The sequence below is a fragment of the Polyergus mexicanus genome, unplaced genomic scaffold (genome assembly GCF_030449975.1).
Source record: "Polyergus mexicanus isolate NDT 795.1 unplaced genomic scaffold, iyPolMexi1.0 SCAF_3, whole genome shotgun sequence".
Taxonomy (NCBI): domain Eukaryota; kingdom Metazoa; phylum Arthropoda; class Insecta; order Hymenoptera; family Formicidae; genus Polyergus; species Polyergus mexicanus.
In genome coordinates, this window is record NW_027223323.1 from 3,667,953 (window position 1) to 3,691,081 (window position 23,129).

General features: G+C 27.8%; 1 protein-coding gene across 8 annotated transcripts in view; it reads right to left on the bottom strand.

Moving 5' to 3' along the window:
- LOC138932057 (longitudinals lacking protein, isoforms H/M/V) overlaps nt 1-23,129 on the bottom strand; it is a 225,842-nt gene that overhangs the window by 24,359 nt on the left and 178,354 nt on the right. Inside the window, exon 7 of one of the 8 annotated variants that reach the window (XM_070293581.1) lies at nt 11,552-11,949. The exons of the other annotated variants lie outside the window; for them this stretch is intronic. Within the exon in view, the coding sequence (XP_070149682.1) occupies nt 11,705-11,949 (245 nt within the window). The 3' untranslated portion in view covers nt 11,552-11,704. Of the gene's footprint in view, nt 1-11,551; nt 11,950-23,129 lie in introns of those variants that run through there. 8 annotated transcript variants of the gene reach the window in all.

Sequence of the window (23,129 nt, forward strand, 5' to 3'; positions counted from 1 at the left end):
ATGACACGTTAATGAATTCGAACGCGACACATTGATACATCTGCGGATCCATTCCCGTGAAATAAATTATGTGTATCTTATGTTGTCGCTCTTCAGATGACATGTTAATTGACTAAATTTGTATTGCTAAAATTTATATCATCTTCAGTTTGGCCGTATCGATTGTTATATTAAATTATTTTTTTTAGTCAATAAGTGTCGCAAACATTTAAATATTTTTTTCCTTTTTAGTTCCTTATCCCATACAATTATTATTGTTATCTCTTATTAATGTATTATCTGCATATTATTATTATATCATAATTTTTATATCCAATACCATCCTCTCACAAAATATTTAAAGCTTTATTCGTACGTACGTAAAAAAATTATTTTAGATATATCCTCGTTTTCATAAATGCGTAACAAAAAATATAATAAGACTACGATTGCAAAAATCATACATATAAATTTCTATTAAATTATAGGAACAGCAATGTTATTAACAAAAAATGTAGATCAGAAAAAGTACCAATGCTATATTTTCTACACTGTAAAATGTTAAATTTCAACATTTAGAAAATCGCGTTCTACTATTTTACACATAATTCTACGTGCTCTCTTATATGATAAAATTCATTGCCGTTGACACATTTACAATAATAACCAGAAAACAATCATTGTTAGATAAACATTTACAATTTATATATCGTTAGAGTTTATGATATAATATTGCTTGTTGATTTTTTTTTTTAAATACAGCGCATACAATACTTAATCTCTTTACATTTCCGTATTTTTTTATTTTTCATTATTTATAAATCATATGCCACTTCATATTGCAAACGCATCAATTTACGCACCTTATCGACGTTTAAATTTTATCCCCTGCAAATTTTTTCAAGCTCTTCCATGACACGCGCGTCGCGCGTGTATCATTCGTATACTGCACTCCACTACACAAAATCTTATAGATATAAGTTTTATTACATAAATTTTTTTAATGTAAAAATGATAGATTATACACAAACAGGTACAAAAAACTATGGCTGGTACACACAATTACACGTATAATTCTATGTGCCGTTGTGCGCGGCGATAAAAAGCTATAATCTTATATTCATTGCTTGATATCTTTATATTTAAGAATATTCGCGCGGACACAATAATATTCGTGTATTTATAAAAATTATGTATTACACATTAATATAATCGCATTTGAAACTGTTTTTGCTATTTTAAGCAAGCAAATTTGTTATAGCTTATATTACATATAGTCAATCTTGCGATAAAAATTTCACTAAATTTCTTATCTTAAATATATACCTATATAAGATTGTCCTGTATTTTATTTTCTTCTTAAATAAACAACATATACATATAAATATCTCTACAAAAAAATATCTTTCTTTAAATAAAATCAATAATTAAGATAGAATTTTTCGTAAATCCAATTGCGCTTTCAAAAAAGGTATGCATATTTAATGAAGTAAATAGCCAAGAAGAGAAATTGCCAAAATATAAACGTTCAATGCTATTAAATTATAATAAATTTTCGAAGAAACCATCATGCAGTTTTTTTGCGAACAATAATAGAATACAAGTTGTAAAATCATTGTTATAAATCCTTTTCTTATCAAATATATGTTATTCACACAATGTTTATGGTCACCTTGCTTAAATAGATCATTGTTTTTAGGAACACGTATTATATATAATAATCATTTTTTACGAACTAAATTATATTATTTTGACTTCTTGTTTCGCGCGAGGTAATTTGATTATTTTAAATAACGCGATGCAAATCTCTCTCTCTCACACACACACACACATACATACACACAATATAAATAATCGTTGAGACATAAAGAAATAAAAAACTAAAAATTTTATCGCAAATATCAGTCGTTTTTTGATGTCTAATCTTATAAATAATCACATTTATACTCGATCAATCAAATAATATCAATAATAGAATATCGTGAGCAATTTGTATTGTTCAGGTATAGGAATCGCATTCTTAAAATACTTTAGAGCTTTTTCGATAACGGATTCCATCTGAGACGCAAAGAATTAATTCTCCTATTTATGAACGTTGTTCTCGTGGCGTAGGAGATAATCCTTGCGCCGGAATTTCCTGCCGCAAAGCGTACAATTGTGTTTCGGCAACACGCCACAACCCTCACGTAGATGCCTCGTCAAGGAATCCGTCCACGTATAACGTTTGCCACACTTGTAACACGTAAATGGTCGATCGTAGTTGACGCGGCAATGCTCTCTCTTGGATTCTGAAACAGGTCGCAGAAAGGCCGACTGTGAGATCGCTGATTTCGTCGACGGCCTCTTAACTTTTACACATGGCACGCGATAGATGTATCGGTTTTCTAGAATCGATCATTTTCTATAAAATAAATAGTCGATGAAATGCTAGTAGAAAAGCTCATCAAAAGGCTCAACTTTATTTATATTTATATTTTTTATATATTATAATTTTATTCATAAAAAAACTCAAATATTTTTTACGGGATTTAAATTTAACTCGTCATTATCGATATTTAATAATTTTAGTATAGCAAGTTTTATGTTATAATTTAAACGTACATAAATCGCGTAGAAATTTCGATGACCAAAAATTTGCAACTCTGAAAAATAGAATTGCATCGAAATATTTTTTAATACATTAAATTGTTATAGAATTGTAATTTTATTGATCCGTATTTTTTCAGATCAATTCGCTATAGGATGTTATTTTGATGCATGCTAGGTTGAATAGCTAGATATGAAATTAAAACACTAATCAAATAGGGAATATTTAATAATATAATAGTTAATATTTTGTGTATAAAGTTCTTCACACACAGATTACTATCCGGATATCAATAAATGTTAATCATTCCATTTCATTATTATATTGCTAAAAAAGCTAATAACTGTTATTAATTTCGAATAATCTATGACAAAAGTAACACATCTTATATTCATTAATTTAGATAACTCGTATGATGAAATTTCTCGCTGAATTTTCGAATTATTCCTCATTTAATCAAAATTTACATCAGTTAAATCATAGATTGGCAGTCCACAATTGACAGCAATATTATTTGCATATTTTCCTAAAAAATCGTGTTTAGTTGATAATATATATATATATATATATATATATATATATATATATATATATATATATATATTTCATTCTGCAAAGAAATTATGAGAATATTTGACTGAGAAAATAAGTAAACATTAAAATATTGAATATTAAAAAGCGTTCTTTTATTTTGTCAATGTAATATCATCAAAAAATAGATTTAGCGGTAGACTTCGGCAGACCAATAGTTATCAATATGAATTAACAGTATAATAATAAGTACAATAAAAATATACTTAAATATATATTTATTTTTGATGAAAGCAAAATTAAATATTTTTTTCTAGATGTATGTGCAATAAAGATTTCTTTTTCACACATACATAGATTTAATAAATAATAAGTAGAAAAAGTAAAATAAAATAATTCATAATATTCAAATATAATATTGATAAATATTAATGTAATATAGTATCACAACATTAATATACTATTTCGTGAAATAATCTTATTCTTTTTTATGCCCTTTTTAGAGTTATCTCGTAAAATATTCCGAATATAGGCATAAGCAGTTTAAGAGATAATTAATGATCGTATCTTTTTTTGTACGAGAATCGAGAATTATTTTGAGATACAGTTCCATCACTGAATCGGTTTTGTCTTGTCTTCCGTCCAATAAGTCTTCTCATTATCATGATCATGCATCATTAATTTAAACGAAATGTTATTATGACAAACAGAATACAATACATATCTTCTTTTTATACAATGTGTATATTATTATTTCAGCATATTTTCCGGAAAGATCCCGCTGGTAATATTATTTGCTGCAATCCGTATACTTGCTCTCATGTCATTGTATTTCTTACGTATCCTTAATCAAATGTTAAATATCGTAACTGTTGTCACAATTTTTCCATCGGTAGAAATCACTCTCATTTCTCCTTCCGGCATCGAATCGCCATTCTGAAACGTTATTTAATCTTTATTAATACAATCGAAGACTATCTATTTAATGCGCTTACGAACAATAGGATTTTTTCTCTCTAGGCACATTGGTAAAGTACAATAATTTTCATTCATTGCGCGTATGAAAAAAAAAAAAAAGAAAAATAGATCTAGAGAAAGATCTGAATTTAACGGTTGTATCGAAGAATAGGAAGCTAATAACCAATTTTTAATTTGAACTATGATTGTTTTTTTTACATTCCTTCCTACAAGATACCCTAAGTTTGTTATCAACAGTCTATAGTATCCATAAAAAGATTAACATAAAAATAATAGACATTTAGATGCTTTTTGACATTATTGATTAACATACGATAGAGTGAAATATCAATATAATTCAAGATATTGATTTATTGCAATAAAATAAAAAATATTTAATAAAAAAACGAAATATATGCGTGAAAGAATAAATTTATTCAATATAACAATTAAATCGAATCGCATATTAGTTATTATTAATTCGTATTAATCATTTCATTAATATCATCTTGATGTCTTAGAGAGCAATCAAGATTATACTATTTAACAATTTATAATATATCACATAAAACAAATGTATCTAATGATACATTTGTGTAGATAATAGATACTCTATAATGAAATCAATGAAAAAAAAAATGTTTATTTATTTGTAAAATATAATATTTTACGTAATTTTAAAAATGTAATAAAAAAGATTTTTATTTGCAATAATATTTGATGTTACAAACGATATTTATTGGTTCTATAATCGAGAAGGATATTAATTATGGCGAATCATTAAATTAATAAGTACCAATTGCTCATGACATTTATAAAACAGAAATAACTCGTATCTTTATTTTATTTTTCTTACAAAAACAACAATCCATTGTGTAAGCAACATGAACTATAAGCTCGATAATTATATAATTATGTATATATAGTAGTTTATATAATTATAGGAATATCACTCTTTTTCATCTCACCATTGGCATTTTTAAATTCAAGGCCGTTACGTATGACATTATGTTAGAATAAAATAACAGTTTAATCATAAGAAAGTTGTATTCACTTGTCTGCTATGTTGACTATCAAGCTGAATATTAAAGATATTAAAAGAATTTTAAAATTCACACAGGTAATTTTAGAGTGAATAATCTTCATATTTTATTTTTTATAGTGGCACGGAGAAAGTTAATATTATCATTACTATCATAAGACACAGTCGTGGATACATCTTTGCTCTATAAGTATTCAACACTAATGGTAATTTGATGTTAAAGCTATAAGTGTGTTTAAACTCTAAAATTTAATACAATAATTGTAGAATAAGTGAGCTAAAAACATATTATTGAACAAATCAAATATTTTCGTCAATCTCCAAAAACGCGCACTATAAAATAAGTTATTTGACGTGATGAGTCAGTCGCTTAGTAAGACAAAAAGTTTTTAACATGTGCATGATGCATTCTTTTATATAAGAAAATTCAGATTATTAATTCTTTCTATTTCAAAAGTAATAAATATAATTTCTATTATTCAATAATTTCTAAAATATTTTTCATTTGATAAAGATAAAAATATAGAATACATGAAATATATTTCATATATATAATATAATATAATATTAGATTTAAAAAATTTAATTTTCTGCATATTGAAATAAATAGTAGTTAACTATGATTCAAATGTGAAAAATATATATTTGAATATTTAATTAGTTTGAAAATTTCAGACAAAATAATATTCTATCAATATTTTTTGAGCATTCGTGATTTAGTTGTTGACAATGTAAAGCAAGCAATAAATAAGTTATATCTAAAGTTTTGGGTCTAAATAACACTTTCTCAGAAAGGATAATTCATTCCGCATAAAATATTAATTAAAATATTATAATCTCGTTCGCGCAATCATCCGTCGTGGCATAGTTGATTACACGTGAGTGAGAATATGAAGTCAGAGTAAAGAGACCTAATTGCATAGATTCAAAGTGGCAATGAAAAACGTTCCGTATAATGCTAGGTTTGCCGCGTAGAATAGCATGCAATATTTCGTCGCCATCTTGAGTATTTATATATGTATACAGTATTACATTTAATTGTGTTAATGTATTTAGCTCTTCGTGTTTAGCTCTACGTATTTACTAATACATTAACATAATTAAACGTAATACTGTATACTGTATATATAACTATTCAAGATAGCGACGAAATGTTGCAAGCTAATCCATTCGGCAATCCTGGCACTATACGGAACGTTTTCAGCAATCTCCCAACTTTTTCCTCTTTACATCATCTAGTAGGTCTTTTTAGTTTTACTTTATAGATGGGAGAATGTAATTGTGTTGCGTCAATAAGTGTCGCTTAAAGTTGTCTCGCTGAGCGATCTTCTTGTCACAGAAGCGGCACAAATGTTGTGGCTCTTTGTTGCACTCGTATTGTACATGGCGGTTTAAACTGCTCAGATTAACGTAGGATTTGTCGCACTGAAAACATGGATACCGTTTCGTTTTACCTGAAAGCAAAATTGGATCGTCATTAATACATGCGTTCGGAATTTGATTTGATTGGCTTGTAATCTTCGCGATGCAATATTTGCATCGAATCGACTGACTCCGATCATTTATTTTATCTTCATCATAAAGATTAATCTTGACAGTTCATCTAGAAAATGATAATATTTGGCAAAGCTAAACATTTTTTCAACTTAACGAATTTTTTGATGGATTCTTTAATTTAAATCAATATATCAGAAACAAAATGCGATGTCATAATATCGAAAAAAAAAAAAAAATTAAGCGTGCGATCTCTAATATCTATTATGCTCTTCTGTGATAATCTTTTTTCTGCTTGTATCTTCATATGTATGATGTTGCCATTCGTAAATTATTTTATAAAACATCAACTAACGACAGGTTGTGAAATTTATTATTCAACGTATTAGTTATAATTTTATTTATCGCGTAATATATATAATGTATCTATAATAAAATTATAATTACAATAAAACACCGTAAACGGGATCATATATAACTAAGGCCTCGGTGAATATTTCGTTTAACATCCGAATAAGAATTAATCAACTTATCACAGAATTTTCTCGCTCATAAAATCGAATTTAGCGAAAAGAGATCATCCAACGATGCGCCATATCTCTCCATCTTATAGCATCACCTCAGCTCATTTGTAATGATAACGATTATAATTCCCCATTTTAATCATCGGTGTCAATCGGTACAATCAACTGTAGTATTTTTATATGCATACTAGCGTATCCTAATAGTATTACATGACATTTCGATTGCAAAAACCTTCTATCAGTAAGATTACAATATATGTTATATAATAATATATGCGATCAATAAACCGACATCTGAGATTATAAAAGTAGTGACGGATTTATATTTTTAGATAATTGGCGCTAATATATTTGAGAAATCTTTAAAAAAAAACTTTGATTAATAACAAATATTTACTAAAAAAATTGATAAATAATATGAAATATAAAAAATATAGTTAATATAAATTTAATTTTACGATTATAATATTATAATTATCTAAATTTGAGATCTAATAATTAATGTATAATTTTGAAACTAATTAAATTGGAAATATCTTTTTATAGGATAAAACTTATGTTATTAATTCTTTTTATTTTAAAAACAAGCAATTAATCACGATTTTTATTATTCAATAATTTAAAAATATTTATCGTTTTATAAGTTAAAACATTTTCATAAAAAAAAAAAGAGATTCAACAAATTTTCTTGCATCTTAAAATAAATATTAATTAATTATAGCTCGAAAATAATCGAATATTTTTAACATGTTTTAAAGTTTATCAATTTTAAAAAACAGTACTCTAACAATATTTTTTAAACATTTGCCATTAGATTGTTGATAATATAAAACAAAAAATAAAGAAGAAAATTTTAAATTTAAGAACAAATATCAAAATAGATAATTTATTACGCTTGATTAAAATAATCTAATGTAAGTTTGCGCCACTAATATATATCTATGCCAAGAAAATACTAGGCATCTTAAGCTTAACAATAAATCCGCCACTACATACACGGTATATAAGAAAAAAAGGATAAATGCTGAGTAAAAACTAAACAAATGCAATAGCATTGTAAAGCAAAAAATTCGAATTTTGTAAAGCATCGCCTTCAATCTAGACAGAAATTTAAATTAATTATTTTTCTGTTTAACGCGAGAATTATAATTAATTCTCGCATGCTTAAAAACTCTTCAAGAAGTTCCAACCGCGTTCTTTCACACAGTTACAGACATACATATTTATATAATTTTCAATTTATCATCAATATTCTTCCTGTCGACGTATAATGTCTATATCTTGACGAATAATGTAAAATCTCTTTCGCTCGCGGTTTCTCAAACATCTTCTGAGCTGCAGATATTCACAAAAGAAGATACCAATTTATATTCCGCAGTCTTCACAAAATATATCTTTCATAATGATAAGATCTATTAATAATTTCCTTGAACAGAAATTTTATCTATTTTTCATAAACTTTTATATATATGGATATAGAAAACTCAAAGAGTATCATCTATATTTCAAAATTATGATAGAATATGGCTTGCTCCATATAATTATATACAAGTATATCAAGTATACACACTTTTGAAATAATGAAATATATTTCTTTGAAATCTGGAAAAAATTATTTAGAATCTAATTAATTCGCTATCTAGGCGCATGATACATCTTCTAGACGATCACACATATTTAATGGATCTTCTCTGTATATTTAAATTCGAAGAAAAAACAATCCGTATCATCAAACAATAAGAACTATCTGCCATCCGATAAACTTTAAGATTGCTCGGAGATCTTCAGAAACGAAAATTCTGCCATCACGTGACGGAAGTGCGTTGTAGAATGTGTAGCGTGTTTCGATCGACCGCTCTGTTTAGAAGACTTGACGGATGATGGGTGCTGGCTGCGAATATGACGTTTCAAATTACTCTTCTGCTTGGCTTTGTATTTGCATTCTTCGCAGCTGTGCTTAGGAGATTTACCGCACTCGTCTTTCCGGTGGCGTTGCAGGCTGCCCTTATTTTTATAAACTTTGTTGCACTTTTCGCAACGGTGCGGTTTGGAAACACTAAATTCTTCACCTAAAATTTAGAAAACAGAAACACTTGATTATTGGATTTTGACTAAACAGTGATGGAAGAAGCGTACATATATAAATAAATGCGCAAAAAATATCAGTAAGGATCTCTATTTGTATTAGTACTGTTAATTTTCTATATGTATATCACGATATGATTAAAATTTATGTTAATAAAAACAAGCTAAATGATTAATATCTTCTGGATGATCTTCTGTGTCAAATTTCATCTCTCGCCGCTGCAAAATCTTCAAATGGCTAGGAGAAAATAAATGATACAATATCGTGATTACAATATCGTGGTTACTATATCTGTCCTGCCTTTATTTACAAATTTTTTTTTCAGATATCTCTTGAAAGTACAAACACGTCCTGCTTGCAATTTTCGTAAAATAGATTTGTGATTCACATCGAAAACGTAAGCTTGACGCGTTTCTACGACCAAGGTATAGTCTTATAAAAACAAAAAACCAAAATCGAAATAAAAAATCAATAGTCGTTGAATGATAATGATCTACTATCTATGGCGGATCCGCATGTGCACATGGTAGGCTTAGACGATCGCGCAAAAGCTGCAGATATAATCTATGAGTCTACAAGTAATTGGTTTCGACACCGTTTTTTCGCTTGCAACATTGTTTGTAAAGCACATCGAAAATTGACGATTAAAAATTGTTCAGTAAAAAATATGCGACGAAAATCATGATCATTAATAAAATACACTTAATCTAAGGACAAAACACAAAATATAGATTCTAAGACGAAAGAGTAACGCAGGAATAATTTTACAGGTTCCACAAAGTCTTCGAAATCTCAGGATTCTTTTCTCTTCAAAGTGTGACTTCATGATCCTTAGAAATTATTTCGAATATCTTCCCAATGGATCTTCTGATTGTTACATGAAATGGTTGATTTATATGATGTGAAAGGGAATTAGGCAAAAAAAAATATAAACTGAAATGTAAACATTTAGTATAATTTCAAGGATTTGTTTAATGGGATATATTAGGGATACTGAGGATAATTAACCAAAATTTGATTCCTCGAAGAATTAATTTGCTGCATTGCATGAATCTTCTAGCGATGAAAGATTATTTCATAAAAACCATAACAAATAGATTATTTCACAAAAAAACCGCAACAAATATTAATGTTTTAAATATATGCTTCTTTTCCGGTCCACCAATCTGTTGATCAACTTGAGAACTAAAAAGAACAAAAAGATTAATGACAATCAGATTACGGAGTCCACCTAATTTAAACCTGAAAGATATCCGGAAAAAATTCTACAAAATTTATAGCGCGTTTAAAGATAATATTAACACATACATATTTCATTACTGAAATGTTTACTGAATGAACGTGCCTTCATTTGGATAAATAGAAAACAAGCTTTATTAACTTATTGAGTTAATATAAACAAATTTTTCATTTTCATTAATGTAATAAATAATAGATATTTTCGATTGAAAATTATGGAAGGAAAAAGGAACACTTGTGGCAGAAACCTTTGGAAAATTTTATATGTATTAAAAAAAAAAAAATCTATTATTATAAAAAAATAATAAACATTTATTTTATCTAGTAGATCCAGATAAAAAAAAACTCCTCTTAAAAAAGGATTAAAATATTTATATTTTGATATTAATTTTGTGCAAGATAATATTTTATATATAATAAATCATCTCTTAAATTTCTGATATTTACATAATTAAAAAATTTGTATGTTCTGTTTTTTTGTTTTTTCATTTAAAAACAATTAGAAAAATAGATCTTTGCGATTTAAAATTTCGGCCACGAAAGCCGCGCTCAATCTTGATCGCATTATCATAGTTCTCGCATAGACTTTAAATATGGCTTCTTGATATAGACTCAATATTGTGCCAAATTGACTTCACGTCACCTGAAAAAGAAATTGATCGATTAGATTGGTTGTTTGAGCTTTTTGTGCTATTTACCAATGCTGTGTACATATATATATGCCGAGAAAAGCCGGTACTTTAATAATCTTTGTGTCGCACATATCACGATCTGCGATCGTGTTGTTTAAGCACCCATAAAAAAATCGAGTCAACGCTGTATAGAAAAGAGTTGCAAATGTAAATAAAATATACGCAAAAAGCAAGTCACAAGAAATGAGCTACAATATAGCTGTTACATAAATAAAAATAAGTTAAAAAGTAATTGTTACATATAGTATTAAAAATATTGTTTGCAATTATGTCTTTATTTTCATTTTACAATAGTCACTATCCAATAATCATATCAAATATAGTGAACCGCAAAAATTTCCTATTGTCGAGGCAAAATATCTAATGGTTTTTATAACTCATATGTCATTATTTTACATCATTTATACTGACACGTGTCAATAGTCAATATGGTATGTTTACTCTGTTTCATGTTTCTCAAAAAAGCATTCTTTAAGATCAAAAGTTAATTCTCCCTTAAACGTCATCGATAATACGTTTAATTTCGCGAAGCTGCTCCCATGCAAAAGCGCTCTTCTCGCGGCCATCCGATCATCAAAGGTGGTGACGGTGTATCCTCCCGATGTGCCTCTGTAGATGATGTTTGTACATGAAACGAGTGTCACATTGTTCGCAGACAAACTTGCGTGGCTTTCCGCATTCGTACGTTCGATGATTATGAAGAGAGCGCTTCGACAGGTACGACTTGTCGCAAGTGTCGCATGCAAATCGTTTCTTTGTCGCATTTTCATCCATTGTATTCCACAAGTTTGTGTACAGCTCCTGCGGCAGCCAAAAACCTGCAAACGAAGGAAGTAAAAAACAATTAGAGTCAGCCATTAAGCGTCATTGATGACACATTAAAGACACGTGGCAAAATTGTTGAAATTCTTGATGAATATCAAATGAGATAGATATAAAAAAATTGATGCAGATTTAAGAGAATAATTTTGCGATGTATCAAGATGATTAAACATTACGAATGCAGCAGAAAATGTGTCTTTAGAACTACAAATTTGCACTATGCATTTTATATACAATATATAAGAATCTTTTTATAATTTTTCATAATTAAAAAACGCTTATATTTTTGTTTAATATACATCTCATTTTCGAGGAAAATAAAAAGCGTATCCCTGGTACAATTTCATAAGAAAATTATTAAGGGGAAGGATATAAATCAAAGTAATTAAATCTGTGCATAGATTACAGCTGTTGTGTAGTGTATAATTTGAATTTTAATATATTTTTGACGAATCTGTAAAATAATAATTAACGTTTGTATTGTTAATACTTTATGAAATATACAAGACTCTTGCTTTGCGAAGTTTGTGAGCGTAATGATGGTCACCATCTGAAATAAAAAAAAATACATTTTGGTTATTAAATGTGCCAATTTATATAGATTTCCGCGAAATTTCGATAGTTCTAAATAGCTGTCGAAAAAAAATCTCACTTGATAAGTTGTCTCCTTCAATGCAAATTTCTAAAGTGGATAAAGAGATACAACCATTAATTATTACATCTCTTATCATCATATTTAAAAAGTTTTAATGTACAAATAATGTTATAAATTATAAATTAATTATTTATATTATTATTTGCTAAATTACCATATATGTATTATAATTTGTGAAACTACACAAATTCGTTGGAAACAAAAATATAAATTAAAACAATTTCTAATATAACAAATAGAAATGTCATTTCATCGGGCAGGAAATAAAATAAATGAATATTGTGTTTTGCATGTTTTCATATTTACAGAAATCTATTTTTATCTTCGCGCGTAAAAGTAAAAATAAATGCGTATAAAATTCATTTTGCACTCAAAGACCATAACAATAAAAATCGAATATACTTTAGGACTCGAACTGTCTTAATTTTATTCCCTATTAATAACATATGATAAATTGAAAGGATGAGAAAATAAATTTCGATTTCCTTCGTTGACTTAGAGTATTGTTTACTTCAGATCGCGAATATTTCTAATCCGATTTGTTTTAATCGCATTTTATTACGTTATAATATTAAATTTTACACTACATGAAACTTTGACTTGCAAAATCGACCTTGATCTAATATTAAAGTTTAATATAATAATTCACTCTCATATTTAAATTAAGTAAGATAATTCTATATGTAAACACGTTATTGCAGGAAAGGCTCTCTAATGTTTTCCAACAAAATTTATTTTAAAATAAATCTTACGAAATCGTTTCAAACTCTCTTACTTTCGTATTTCAAATATATCTTTATAATAAAATTAAACAATGTATATAATTTTGCAGAAAATATGTACATATATGTACAGTTTCTTCTTCTTCGAAAAATCATCTATGAATGACTTTAGCTCTTTTCCAAAATATCATGTTTATATATTAAATGACACTTGATATACATATATGAGTGACATGATTATTAAGAGCAGTCTCTCTCTAATCATGATTTAGGATAATGCCCTTTTTTTTAAGTTATTTAAAGCTTTGTACAAATAAAACAATCAATTTATCGCAAATCATATATCTATAACATCATTATTAAACAAATATGTTATAATAATGCAGTTATTACATAGATTTCATCGGAATCAACATATTCTATCTTGTAAGATATTCATGATATGAACAGTATCTTGATATCAAGAAAATAGTCCATATCAATTTCGATGTAATGTGTCATAAAGATTACTTACTGAATTTCTCTCTCTCTCTCTCTCTCTCTCTCTCTTATTATTATTATTTTCTTCTTCTTCTTCTTATTATTATAGAAAATTTGTACCAATAATAATACTATAATACGTTCAGCGATAAAAAGATCTTAGGCATATATCCCACACAAATCATTGCTAATTTGATTTTAAAGTAATATGTTTTTACTTTTTCTATATTTCGTAACGTATAATATTATTTCGAAATATTGTTAAATATAAAAATTAATAAATATCGCAATATAATAATCAGCTGTAACTGAAATATTATTGCCACAAATTTCTAATGATATAAGTATATTGACGAAAGACGCACGATAACGTCTCGATAATAAATATAAAAATCAGTTTGTTATTGAAGAGTCTTTTCAATTATGTTTGAAAGTCCTCTCTTGTGTGTACTAAACATATTATTTTACTTTTATAAGTCCTTTGTTAAAGTAGCGAGACCATATTTTCAATTTTTGTATCTCATCATATTTCGAACGATTAATGAACATATTAACAACATATTAATTTTGATGTAACATATAAAGAAATATTTTATGATTTCATATGTAAATATCTTACTTAAGTGTCAATAGGCATAGAATCGAAATATGCATCACTTCAATCTAATAAATAACAAAGATGGAACGACGCTTTTAGCACGTAAGCGTGCTTCCCGAACGCAGCCTATATTTGTAGATGTTATAAATGCAATTTGATTAAAAGCTACCCAAATAGAAACACGACTCCGTATTAATAATTTAGGACATGTATGTCATATACAACGTAAACTGTGTTCTGTTTAATTGTATTTATATCAATTTTTATTATTTTATAGAATATCCAATCTTTTTGTCACCGAATGTCATTATAATATTATATAGTATCATTATAGAATCATTATAGCCTCTTGTTATTTCATTAACGTGAAACACAAATATAAATCGAGTTTTTTAATTCATTGCTATCTTAGTTGTAATAATCTTAAACGTCATTTGTGGCATTTCGATGATAAATAATAATTGTTAATAATCGTGGTCGTATGCGATTTTTTAATTGAAATAGTCAAATATTAAATTTAACTAAATTATAATACATATTATAAAATTATATATTATAATATTTACAAATTGCATTTAAGTAAATATCCAATTATAAAAATCTAGATTAAGCAATAAAAAAATAAAATGATTCAAATAATAAAAATCAAAAAAGTCGTAATCTCATAATATAACAATAAAAAGAATCGTATTATGATACAATATAAATATTTATATATAGCCTAAATAGTGCACACTTAAATCTTTGGTCAAGTTTGCTTAGTTTCTGAGAACTAACTTATGTTAGAAAGGACCATATAAATCTCTAATTATAGAGTAAAAGTTCTGATATTTTAAATTTGACAATTTAAGTTATAATCCTAATTGCCCGAGAAAAGGAATTATTGTTCACTCATGTATATATCTATTTCTAAGAGATATTTTCAGATTTTTCATAGATTATGCTTATAATGATATACGTAATAATTACACCCTGTATAAATTCTAATATAAAACATAAATTTAAAAAATTTATTTCTTTCCGCATAATATTATATATTTCGATATACATTGCATGTATACAAAATTTAATAATTATTTAAAAAGATATAAAAATAAATAAACAAAAATTTAAAAAAATAAATAAAATCTAAAGAAACATTATTAACATAAGATGTTCCATGAAGAAAAGTCTGAAATAAAATTCAGAATAATATTTTGCATTTAAACAAAACAGATTTTAAATTTTTTGACATATAAACAATGAGCGCGTCAGCAGAACAAACCGCTTATTATTAGTAGCAATCCAATGTAATTCGCTTTTATATTTTTAGACCCAACAAATCAACGTCGAATATTAACAAGACGGTAATTCAGCAATTGTTCTGTTGAACGCGGGTATTATGAAGAACAAAAAATTTTAAAAATTCAAAGATGTCTCTTGTTTTAATCCTTCACCAATGGACGCTCATATGATATATTAAAACTGATGATAACTCATATCATAATGAAGACAAATATTTCATACACACACATGTGCATGCTGTATAAAATTTTACAATAAATATCACATTTATCTTTATTTAAAAAATATTTTTTAATCATATGCTAGTAGTATATAAAAAAGAATAAATACAAATATAATACAATATATTCAATATAAAACTCTATTCTGAAATAAGTACAAAGCAAATTTTGCTATGAATCAAAATTGACGCAAAACCGTCCGTCTGTGGCTATCCAAAATTTATAAAAGCGGAAAAAATTGATTAAATTTACATAATATCTGAAAAATATATCTGTTGTTATTACTCAATTTAATTTTTCTAAAGCTATTTAAATTATATATATTTGAAATATTATCTCTTTCTAATCGTCCACGTAACTATTAAAAATCTATCACAAATAATTAATTCTTTGCATTAATTGTTGTTGTTTTTCAAATTGCTACAATTGAAATACATAGATTTTATTTCGAATGAGACTAGGACAAAGGATTCAAGATTCATAAAACTGGATCCATTTGTCACGATATATCCGCAAGTTTTTAAAGCGTTTCTATGACCCCATACGCCCGTTTACGTCCACGTCCGGGATTTGAATGGGTTTTTTCATGGCGAATCCAATTCGATCTTATTTTAGTCTTGTAATTGCAATAGTAGCATTTGTACTGCGGCTCCTTGCCACATTCGTCCCTTTGATGGCAATGCAAGGACGCCTTCCATTTGTACTTTCTGCCGCAGCGGTCGCAAGTGAAGGGCTTGTCCGGATGATGGTATTGATGATCGTAATGATGACGATAATGCTGGCGGTCTACAATCAAACAAGTCCATGCGCGTGAGAATAACTATTAGATAAATTTTATACGCGCGGAATAATATTGGTATGGATCTATTATTCGAAGATTATTCCTAAAAAATTGATGGACTGCATCGCATAGATTGTCGTATAATAGAAAAATTACAATTTGACGAAATACAATTGACATGATATCATACTTGATCGAAACTTGTACATAAATATCTTTATTCAAAACAGATACATAAATACTTTATATATCGTTATATCATCTGTGCATAATAAAAATAATTGATATCCGGCAGAAAATTTTTTTGTTAAAAACGGTTATTAGACATTCAATTTCTACAATCAAATATCATTGTTGAGTCGCGAAATAATCATATAATTTAATCAAGATTTTCTGAAAGGTATACCAAAATGTAAATGAGTATTATGATAAAAAGTATTTTCACATTTAAATAAAACATAAGTATTTTCGTCAAAAAATATGAATTGATTGTGATTTTATTGTCGGTGTCCCGATAATAGTATATATGAACGTTAATATCATATTTGAGATGTAAAATAATATCGTATGCAAATATAAAATATATTAAAGTAGATTATATTACTGAACAAATAAACTTATAATTCTTTAATTAATTAAAATATTATGAGGTTTCGATTTAAATCGCTTGGAAGCTATCGTAATCTCAATATCTCTCTATGAAATTTTCAATTCTAATTAATTTTTAGAACGCTGTTAAAATATTATATGATAATTAGAAAACATTCTATGTATATATGAAAAACATTTATAATATTCTCAAATATAATTAATTATTACTTAATTATTGCTTAATAGGAGTCTTGGCAATTGTGCTAATCGTAAACGTTACCATGCCTATCACTATGTATATATTTTACATGGTATAACCATGAAGCTAATTTTGCAGATGTGAACAAGCAATAGTTAGAACGGTACTTTATTCCGCATTCATTTCGTTGATGCCAAATTATGAAAAAAAAATTCTTGAAACGACGTCCACAGATACACACCCATTGATCTGCAAACAAAAAAATGTGAAAAATGTATCAACATGATAAAAATGGTTAACCATAATCATATTAATATGTTACGGTATAAATGTTTGTATAAACAAATAATTTTATTAAAAGATATTTGACATATAAAGATATTTTTGGTTCATTGATATATAAACCTCTCAAAAGCCAAATTAATCGACTTTATTTTTTCCAAATTTTTTAATTTTAGAAAAAAATACAATTGATTAGTTTGACTTTTGAGAGACTCATATATTGATCACACATAATGTCTTACGTGATATAAAATAATTATACAAAAATGTAAATCTATAATGCTTACACACACATATTATCGATTACAATATATAAATTTCTTATCAGAAATTTCTATTCTCAATAAGAAATCTTCAAATTTTTCTAAGAAAAAATAAAATTTAAATTATAAATTCTATTCATAATTTTCATCTATAAAGAAAATCACAATTATGTTTATTTATACATGTCTCGAATTTATACATTGTACGTTAAGTATATAAGAAAAAACAATACCGTGTAAACTCTCTACAATCAATAAAAAATTATAGAAAAAGACAAATTAATGATAAGAAAATTTGAAATATCACGTGGAGACATAAAATAAAATCTATCTGTATTTGAATAATTAAATTTACTTCTTTATTATTTGTCGAGTTAACACAACGAGATTATTAATGATACACTCAATTCATAATATGTAATAATTTAAAATGCGCGCAAAAACTATAAATCGAAAACAATACGCATATGTTTAACACGTACATATTATATATATATATATTAACATTTGCAAGTCAGTTTGATGAATAAATGATTAAATCATACAATCATAATTGTACAACTAAATGATGAGACATTTAGATAGCACAAAATACAAATAAGTATTTAAGAAACTATAAAATGGGATAATGTAAATGTAAATCGTGTTGATCCCTTGATCTAATGGGATCGTCAGTTAAATTGTAGATACATTTCGCACGTATTACATTAATGAACAATATTACGCATTAATTTCTGGGCCGTTTATTCAGTAATAATATATCGTCATTCCTTCTAACGGTGATTCCGTGCAACACACGTATCGTTTATATCATAAATTTTTAAAATAAAACAAATGGAAAACATATTAAACTTATTTATTTTAAGATAAATATATGTAAAATTTAAAATGTATTTTAATTTATTTGTAATGTAACAAATTATGAACATTTTGCAATACGGAAATCAATTTTTTTCATATCAAGTGCTGTGTTCGTAAAAGATCATTATGCGTGAGGTTACAAGGAATTCTCGTTATATATATCTTTTATCCTCTATTCTTACAATTATATATTCGGAAGAGCTCCCATACAAAACACGAGAAAGGAGCCAAAACGCTTACATACTAATTATTATCATCGATCATCTTAATAGCTAGAGGTATTTCTTTGGCTTTCGCACATTTCGCCCCTTTAAACTTGCTTCACCCGCGTGTTCGTAAGTCATACACGTGTATATGTACGTACGTGTTATAATGCATATTTACATATATAGTTTGTGTATATATGTATGTATTCCTATATGTATGTATTTATATATGTGTATATATATATAATATATATATAGAATCTTTGTGTATTTCATATCTCTCTTTGTATATATATATTTTTTCTTTTTTATCTTCTTATATATCTATATATAAGGTGACTTCAAAATAACTCTATAGGCATCTCGTGTACAGCCATTCGTCGGCTTGCACGATGACTCGAGTATTGCATAATAGCTGGCCTCATTTATATTGGCACAAAAGTCGCAAAATTAACGCGAATATCGCGTGGATTAATTAAAATTTGTTCTCTCTTTACAAACATTACACCTCGCACGACGACAGAAAATTCCACTAATCGCTTTAACATTATTATAAATTACTGCGTCTGCTTAATTTATGACGTCATCGCTATCTTATTTTTATTTGAAAATAACTAAATTTGAAAACTTATAACAAAGAATAGTATATAAACGTAAATGAGTAGAATGTATCAATGTTTAAAGATTAATTTCAAGTTTCGTTATCTAGAATATAAAATTTTTCGCCGTCGTGCGAGAAAAAAGTGCAATGTTATCACTTGCATCTATTGGAACAGTCGCGCGTATGTTTCATTATCGCGCGTTTACGCGTTATATTATATTGTAATAACAAATGTATACCTCTCACTTCGCGCAACTTCCTTCTTTTTTTATCTTCAGTCTTTCCATGTATACATAAATCTCGTATCCGTTTCGCATCGCTTAAACGCGAAAAACAAAATTTTCTTTTTCCCTCGTGCTGTATTTCGTGCGATTCATCTCTGCTTCGATAACATGAAAAACTTGGAAGACACATTCCGTTCGCTTTCACGTTTCGTGCGACATCGACATTACATATGTACATCATACACTATGAAATACCGGTATACATATATCAACATCGGTCGCGTTCTGCGTACATATAGATATCAAAAAATAACAAATAAATGCACAATTGTTTGTTTGTTTCTGTAATTATTTGCGAACGCTTTTCCGTCGTGAAAATATTTTGCTGCAATACTAATAAATAATAAAAATAAGAAAATTATCTATTTCGAAAAAAAAAAAAAAAACACTAATACTTACAATTGTATTGATAAATTTACGTGTGTGTATTTTCATAACGAGTATAAAATTTTGTAGATAGACTTGGTTTCCTTTCATACTAATTTAGAAAACATTTTTATAGTTTTCAATTTCGCTGTGCTGTATTTTCTTTATCGATATTAATAATAAGTAATGTTGTTTTTTATACATTTTTTATGCATTTGTGTATCATAACAAAATTATTATTTATCGTCCCAGTGTTATGTCTGTGTCAATTATAAAGGTTTATCTGTAACGATAATGAAAGCACTCCGTGAACTCTAAAATAGATGTCAAATGTATAATAACTTTGCGATGTCTTATATGTGATAGAAAATTTATTATAGTTTTTTGATTATTGCTGAAACATATTATAGATCCTATCGAATGACTGGCTATTCACTCAAAAATTATTCATGTCGAATGTCATAATGTATCGCTTGGCTTCACTGAAAATGGAAAAAAATGACGATGAATAAGAATCGATGAATCCTTGTTAAACAACAAGAAACTAGACATTAAATGCGACGCGTGTGCATTTTACAACAGCTTGTTTTGATCACATTTTTAGGCACATGGAGTCGATTTGGACGACACACGAGAATCTTCTTATCAATAATATGATTTTCTTAAGAAAGGAGAAAATACAAGACGACACGAGTCAGCGGAAACGCAAGATCGCCCGGATGTGAGATCGAGATCCTTTCGAAATTTTCGAGGAGAAGCACGTCGAAGCTGAGAGGTTCGCAATCGCGTCCGTTTTCACGAGCAATCCCGATCGATATCAATCATCGCTCGTTGAATCTTCCATCGTGATTTTAATTATCTCGCACCGGTTTGAAATACAAACGATGGCTTTTGATCTCGAGTCAGGGATACCGATCGGATAATCATGATCATAAAATATCGGACACTCGAGCGAGTTTAGTTTAGAGATTTTAGATAGAGTTTAGAGAGTATTAGATAGATGCAGATCGATGCGACCGTAGATATATATATTTATCAATCGTCAACGACGTTTAGATCTAAACTGGGGTAATTCGAGTTCTTCAAGATGTCTAGAAGAGCGAAACTACAAATTTCTAGGATGAAGAGAAAAGAGATAAACACGAGAAGATAGATATGATGAAAGACAGAGAGAGAGAGAGAGAGAGAAAGAGAGAGAAAGACAGTGAAAAGGAGAAAGAGAGCGTAACATTCAAAGATCTTCTAGATTTATAGAATAAATACAAGATCTTTTTTTTTTTTTCAACATTACTACAGTTGCCCTGTGATAATGTTCACTTTGTGCTTTGTCGGGACAAGGCTGGGCTTGACTAGGATTCCGACAGTTATTCGTCGATTCTTTGGTCCTTGATCGAGTAGTTTCTCGAATTCGTTGGATCTCGAAGGAAGCTCGTATATCGGACATACGCGAGGCATCATCTCGTCAAAGTTCTCGCAAATATTGTTTCCTTATCGCAATGTCTGAAACGATGTTTGCGTTGCCTTGTTATATTATAGTTTCTATATCGATCACTTTTCGATCGATTTTTTTCGACTAAATTTTTTACTATTACTTAAAAATAATATACGGAACTCTCAATAAAATGGAGAGTTAACGTCGATAATCTTTTATGGCACGTAAAATGGATATTGTATCAATTTCGACGAAAGAAGAGAAACGAAAATCTCTGTCGTACATATGTCGAATTTTCATCCTATAAGAAAATACTTATAAAAAAATAATTTCATATTCTATATGAGAGCCATGATTTCAATTAAATTTATAGAAGATAAGTTTTTTGCTGTATATGGGGAAAGCCGAGTGAATTTAATATTGTAGTTGATTATACGTGTATATAAAATCGTTTAAGATCAATATATGACATGTTCTCATGCAAAATATATATTTATCTTGAATTTATTATTGCATGTATAAAATCGAACACATGTATTTAATTGCAGTATGCTGTTTATGTCAGCGGAAATATCTTAATCTTTCGTTGAAATGGAACAAAATTGAGTTTGATGGATTGTTTGTCCCGACCAAGCATGAAAGGGCACCTCTTTCTTTTAAATTGCAGTATATAATCTATAATTTATGTCATAATATATCATTGCAAATTATCGCTATTACGTCATATACGTATAATATATATATGTGCGATATACATAATACATATATATAATATATATCTTTTTGATTTAAATATATTCTCTATCTTGAATGTGTCTAATGTAATGTAGAATAGTTTGCGACCTGTTTAGGCCGTTTTCTAGACTAGACAAGACTCTAATTCAGATCAAAAGACGCGAACAAGCCGATTAATCTTCCACGTATTACATATAGTATCGGCTTCGTCCCTATGTTATCAAACGTCAAATCGACAACGATTATATCTTTGAACTGCGGGAAGATTTCTTCGATGCATCTACATATTTTAGTTCGCGATCTACATAGACGAGGATTATTTTATTTTGTCTCAAACGATAACGACGGATACCCCTTTGAAATACAATATGATAACAAAACAAGTTTCTTTCTTTGATTATAAATTGCAGTATGTTTTATAACTTTCACCCATCTTATTTTACTGCTGTATCTATTGTACATTTCACATTCTGACGGATATTCTTATCCCAAAAAAGAATTAAGATTATTACGTTTTATCATTTAAAATTTGAAGATTAAACTACAAACACTATATGCGTTTAATGTTCATCGGTACCGTCAAAATCTCTTTTCGTCATCCGTAAATCATCAAGA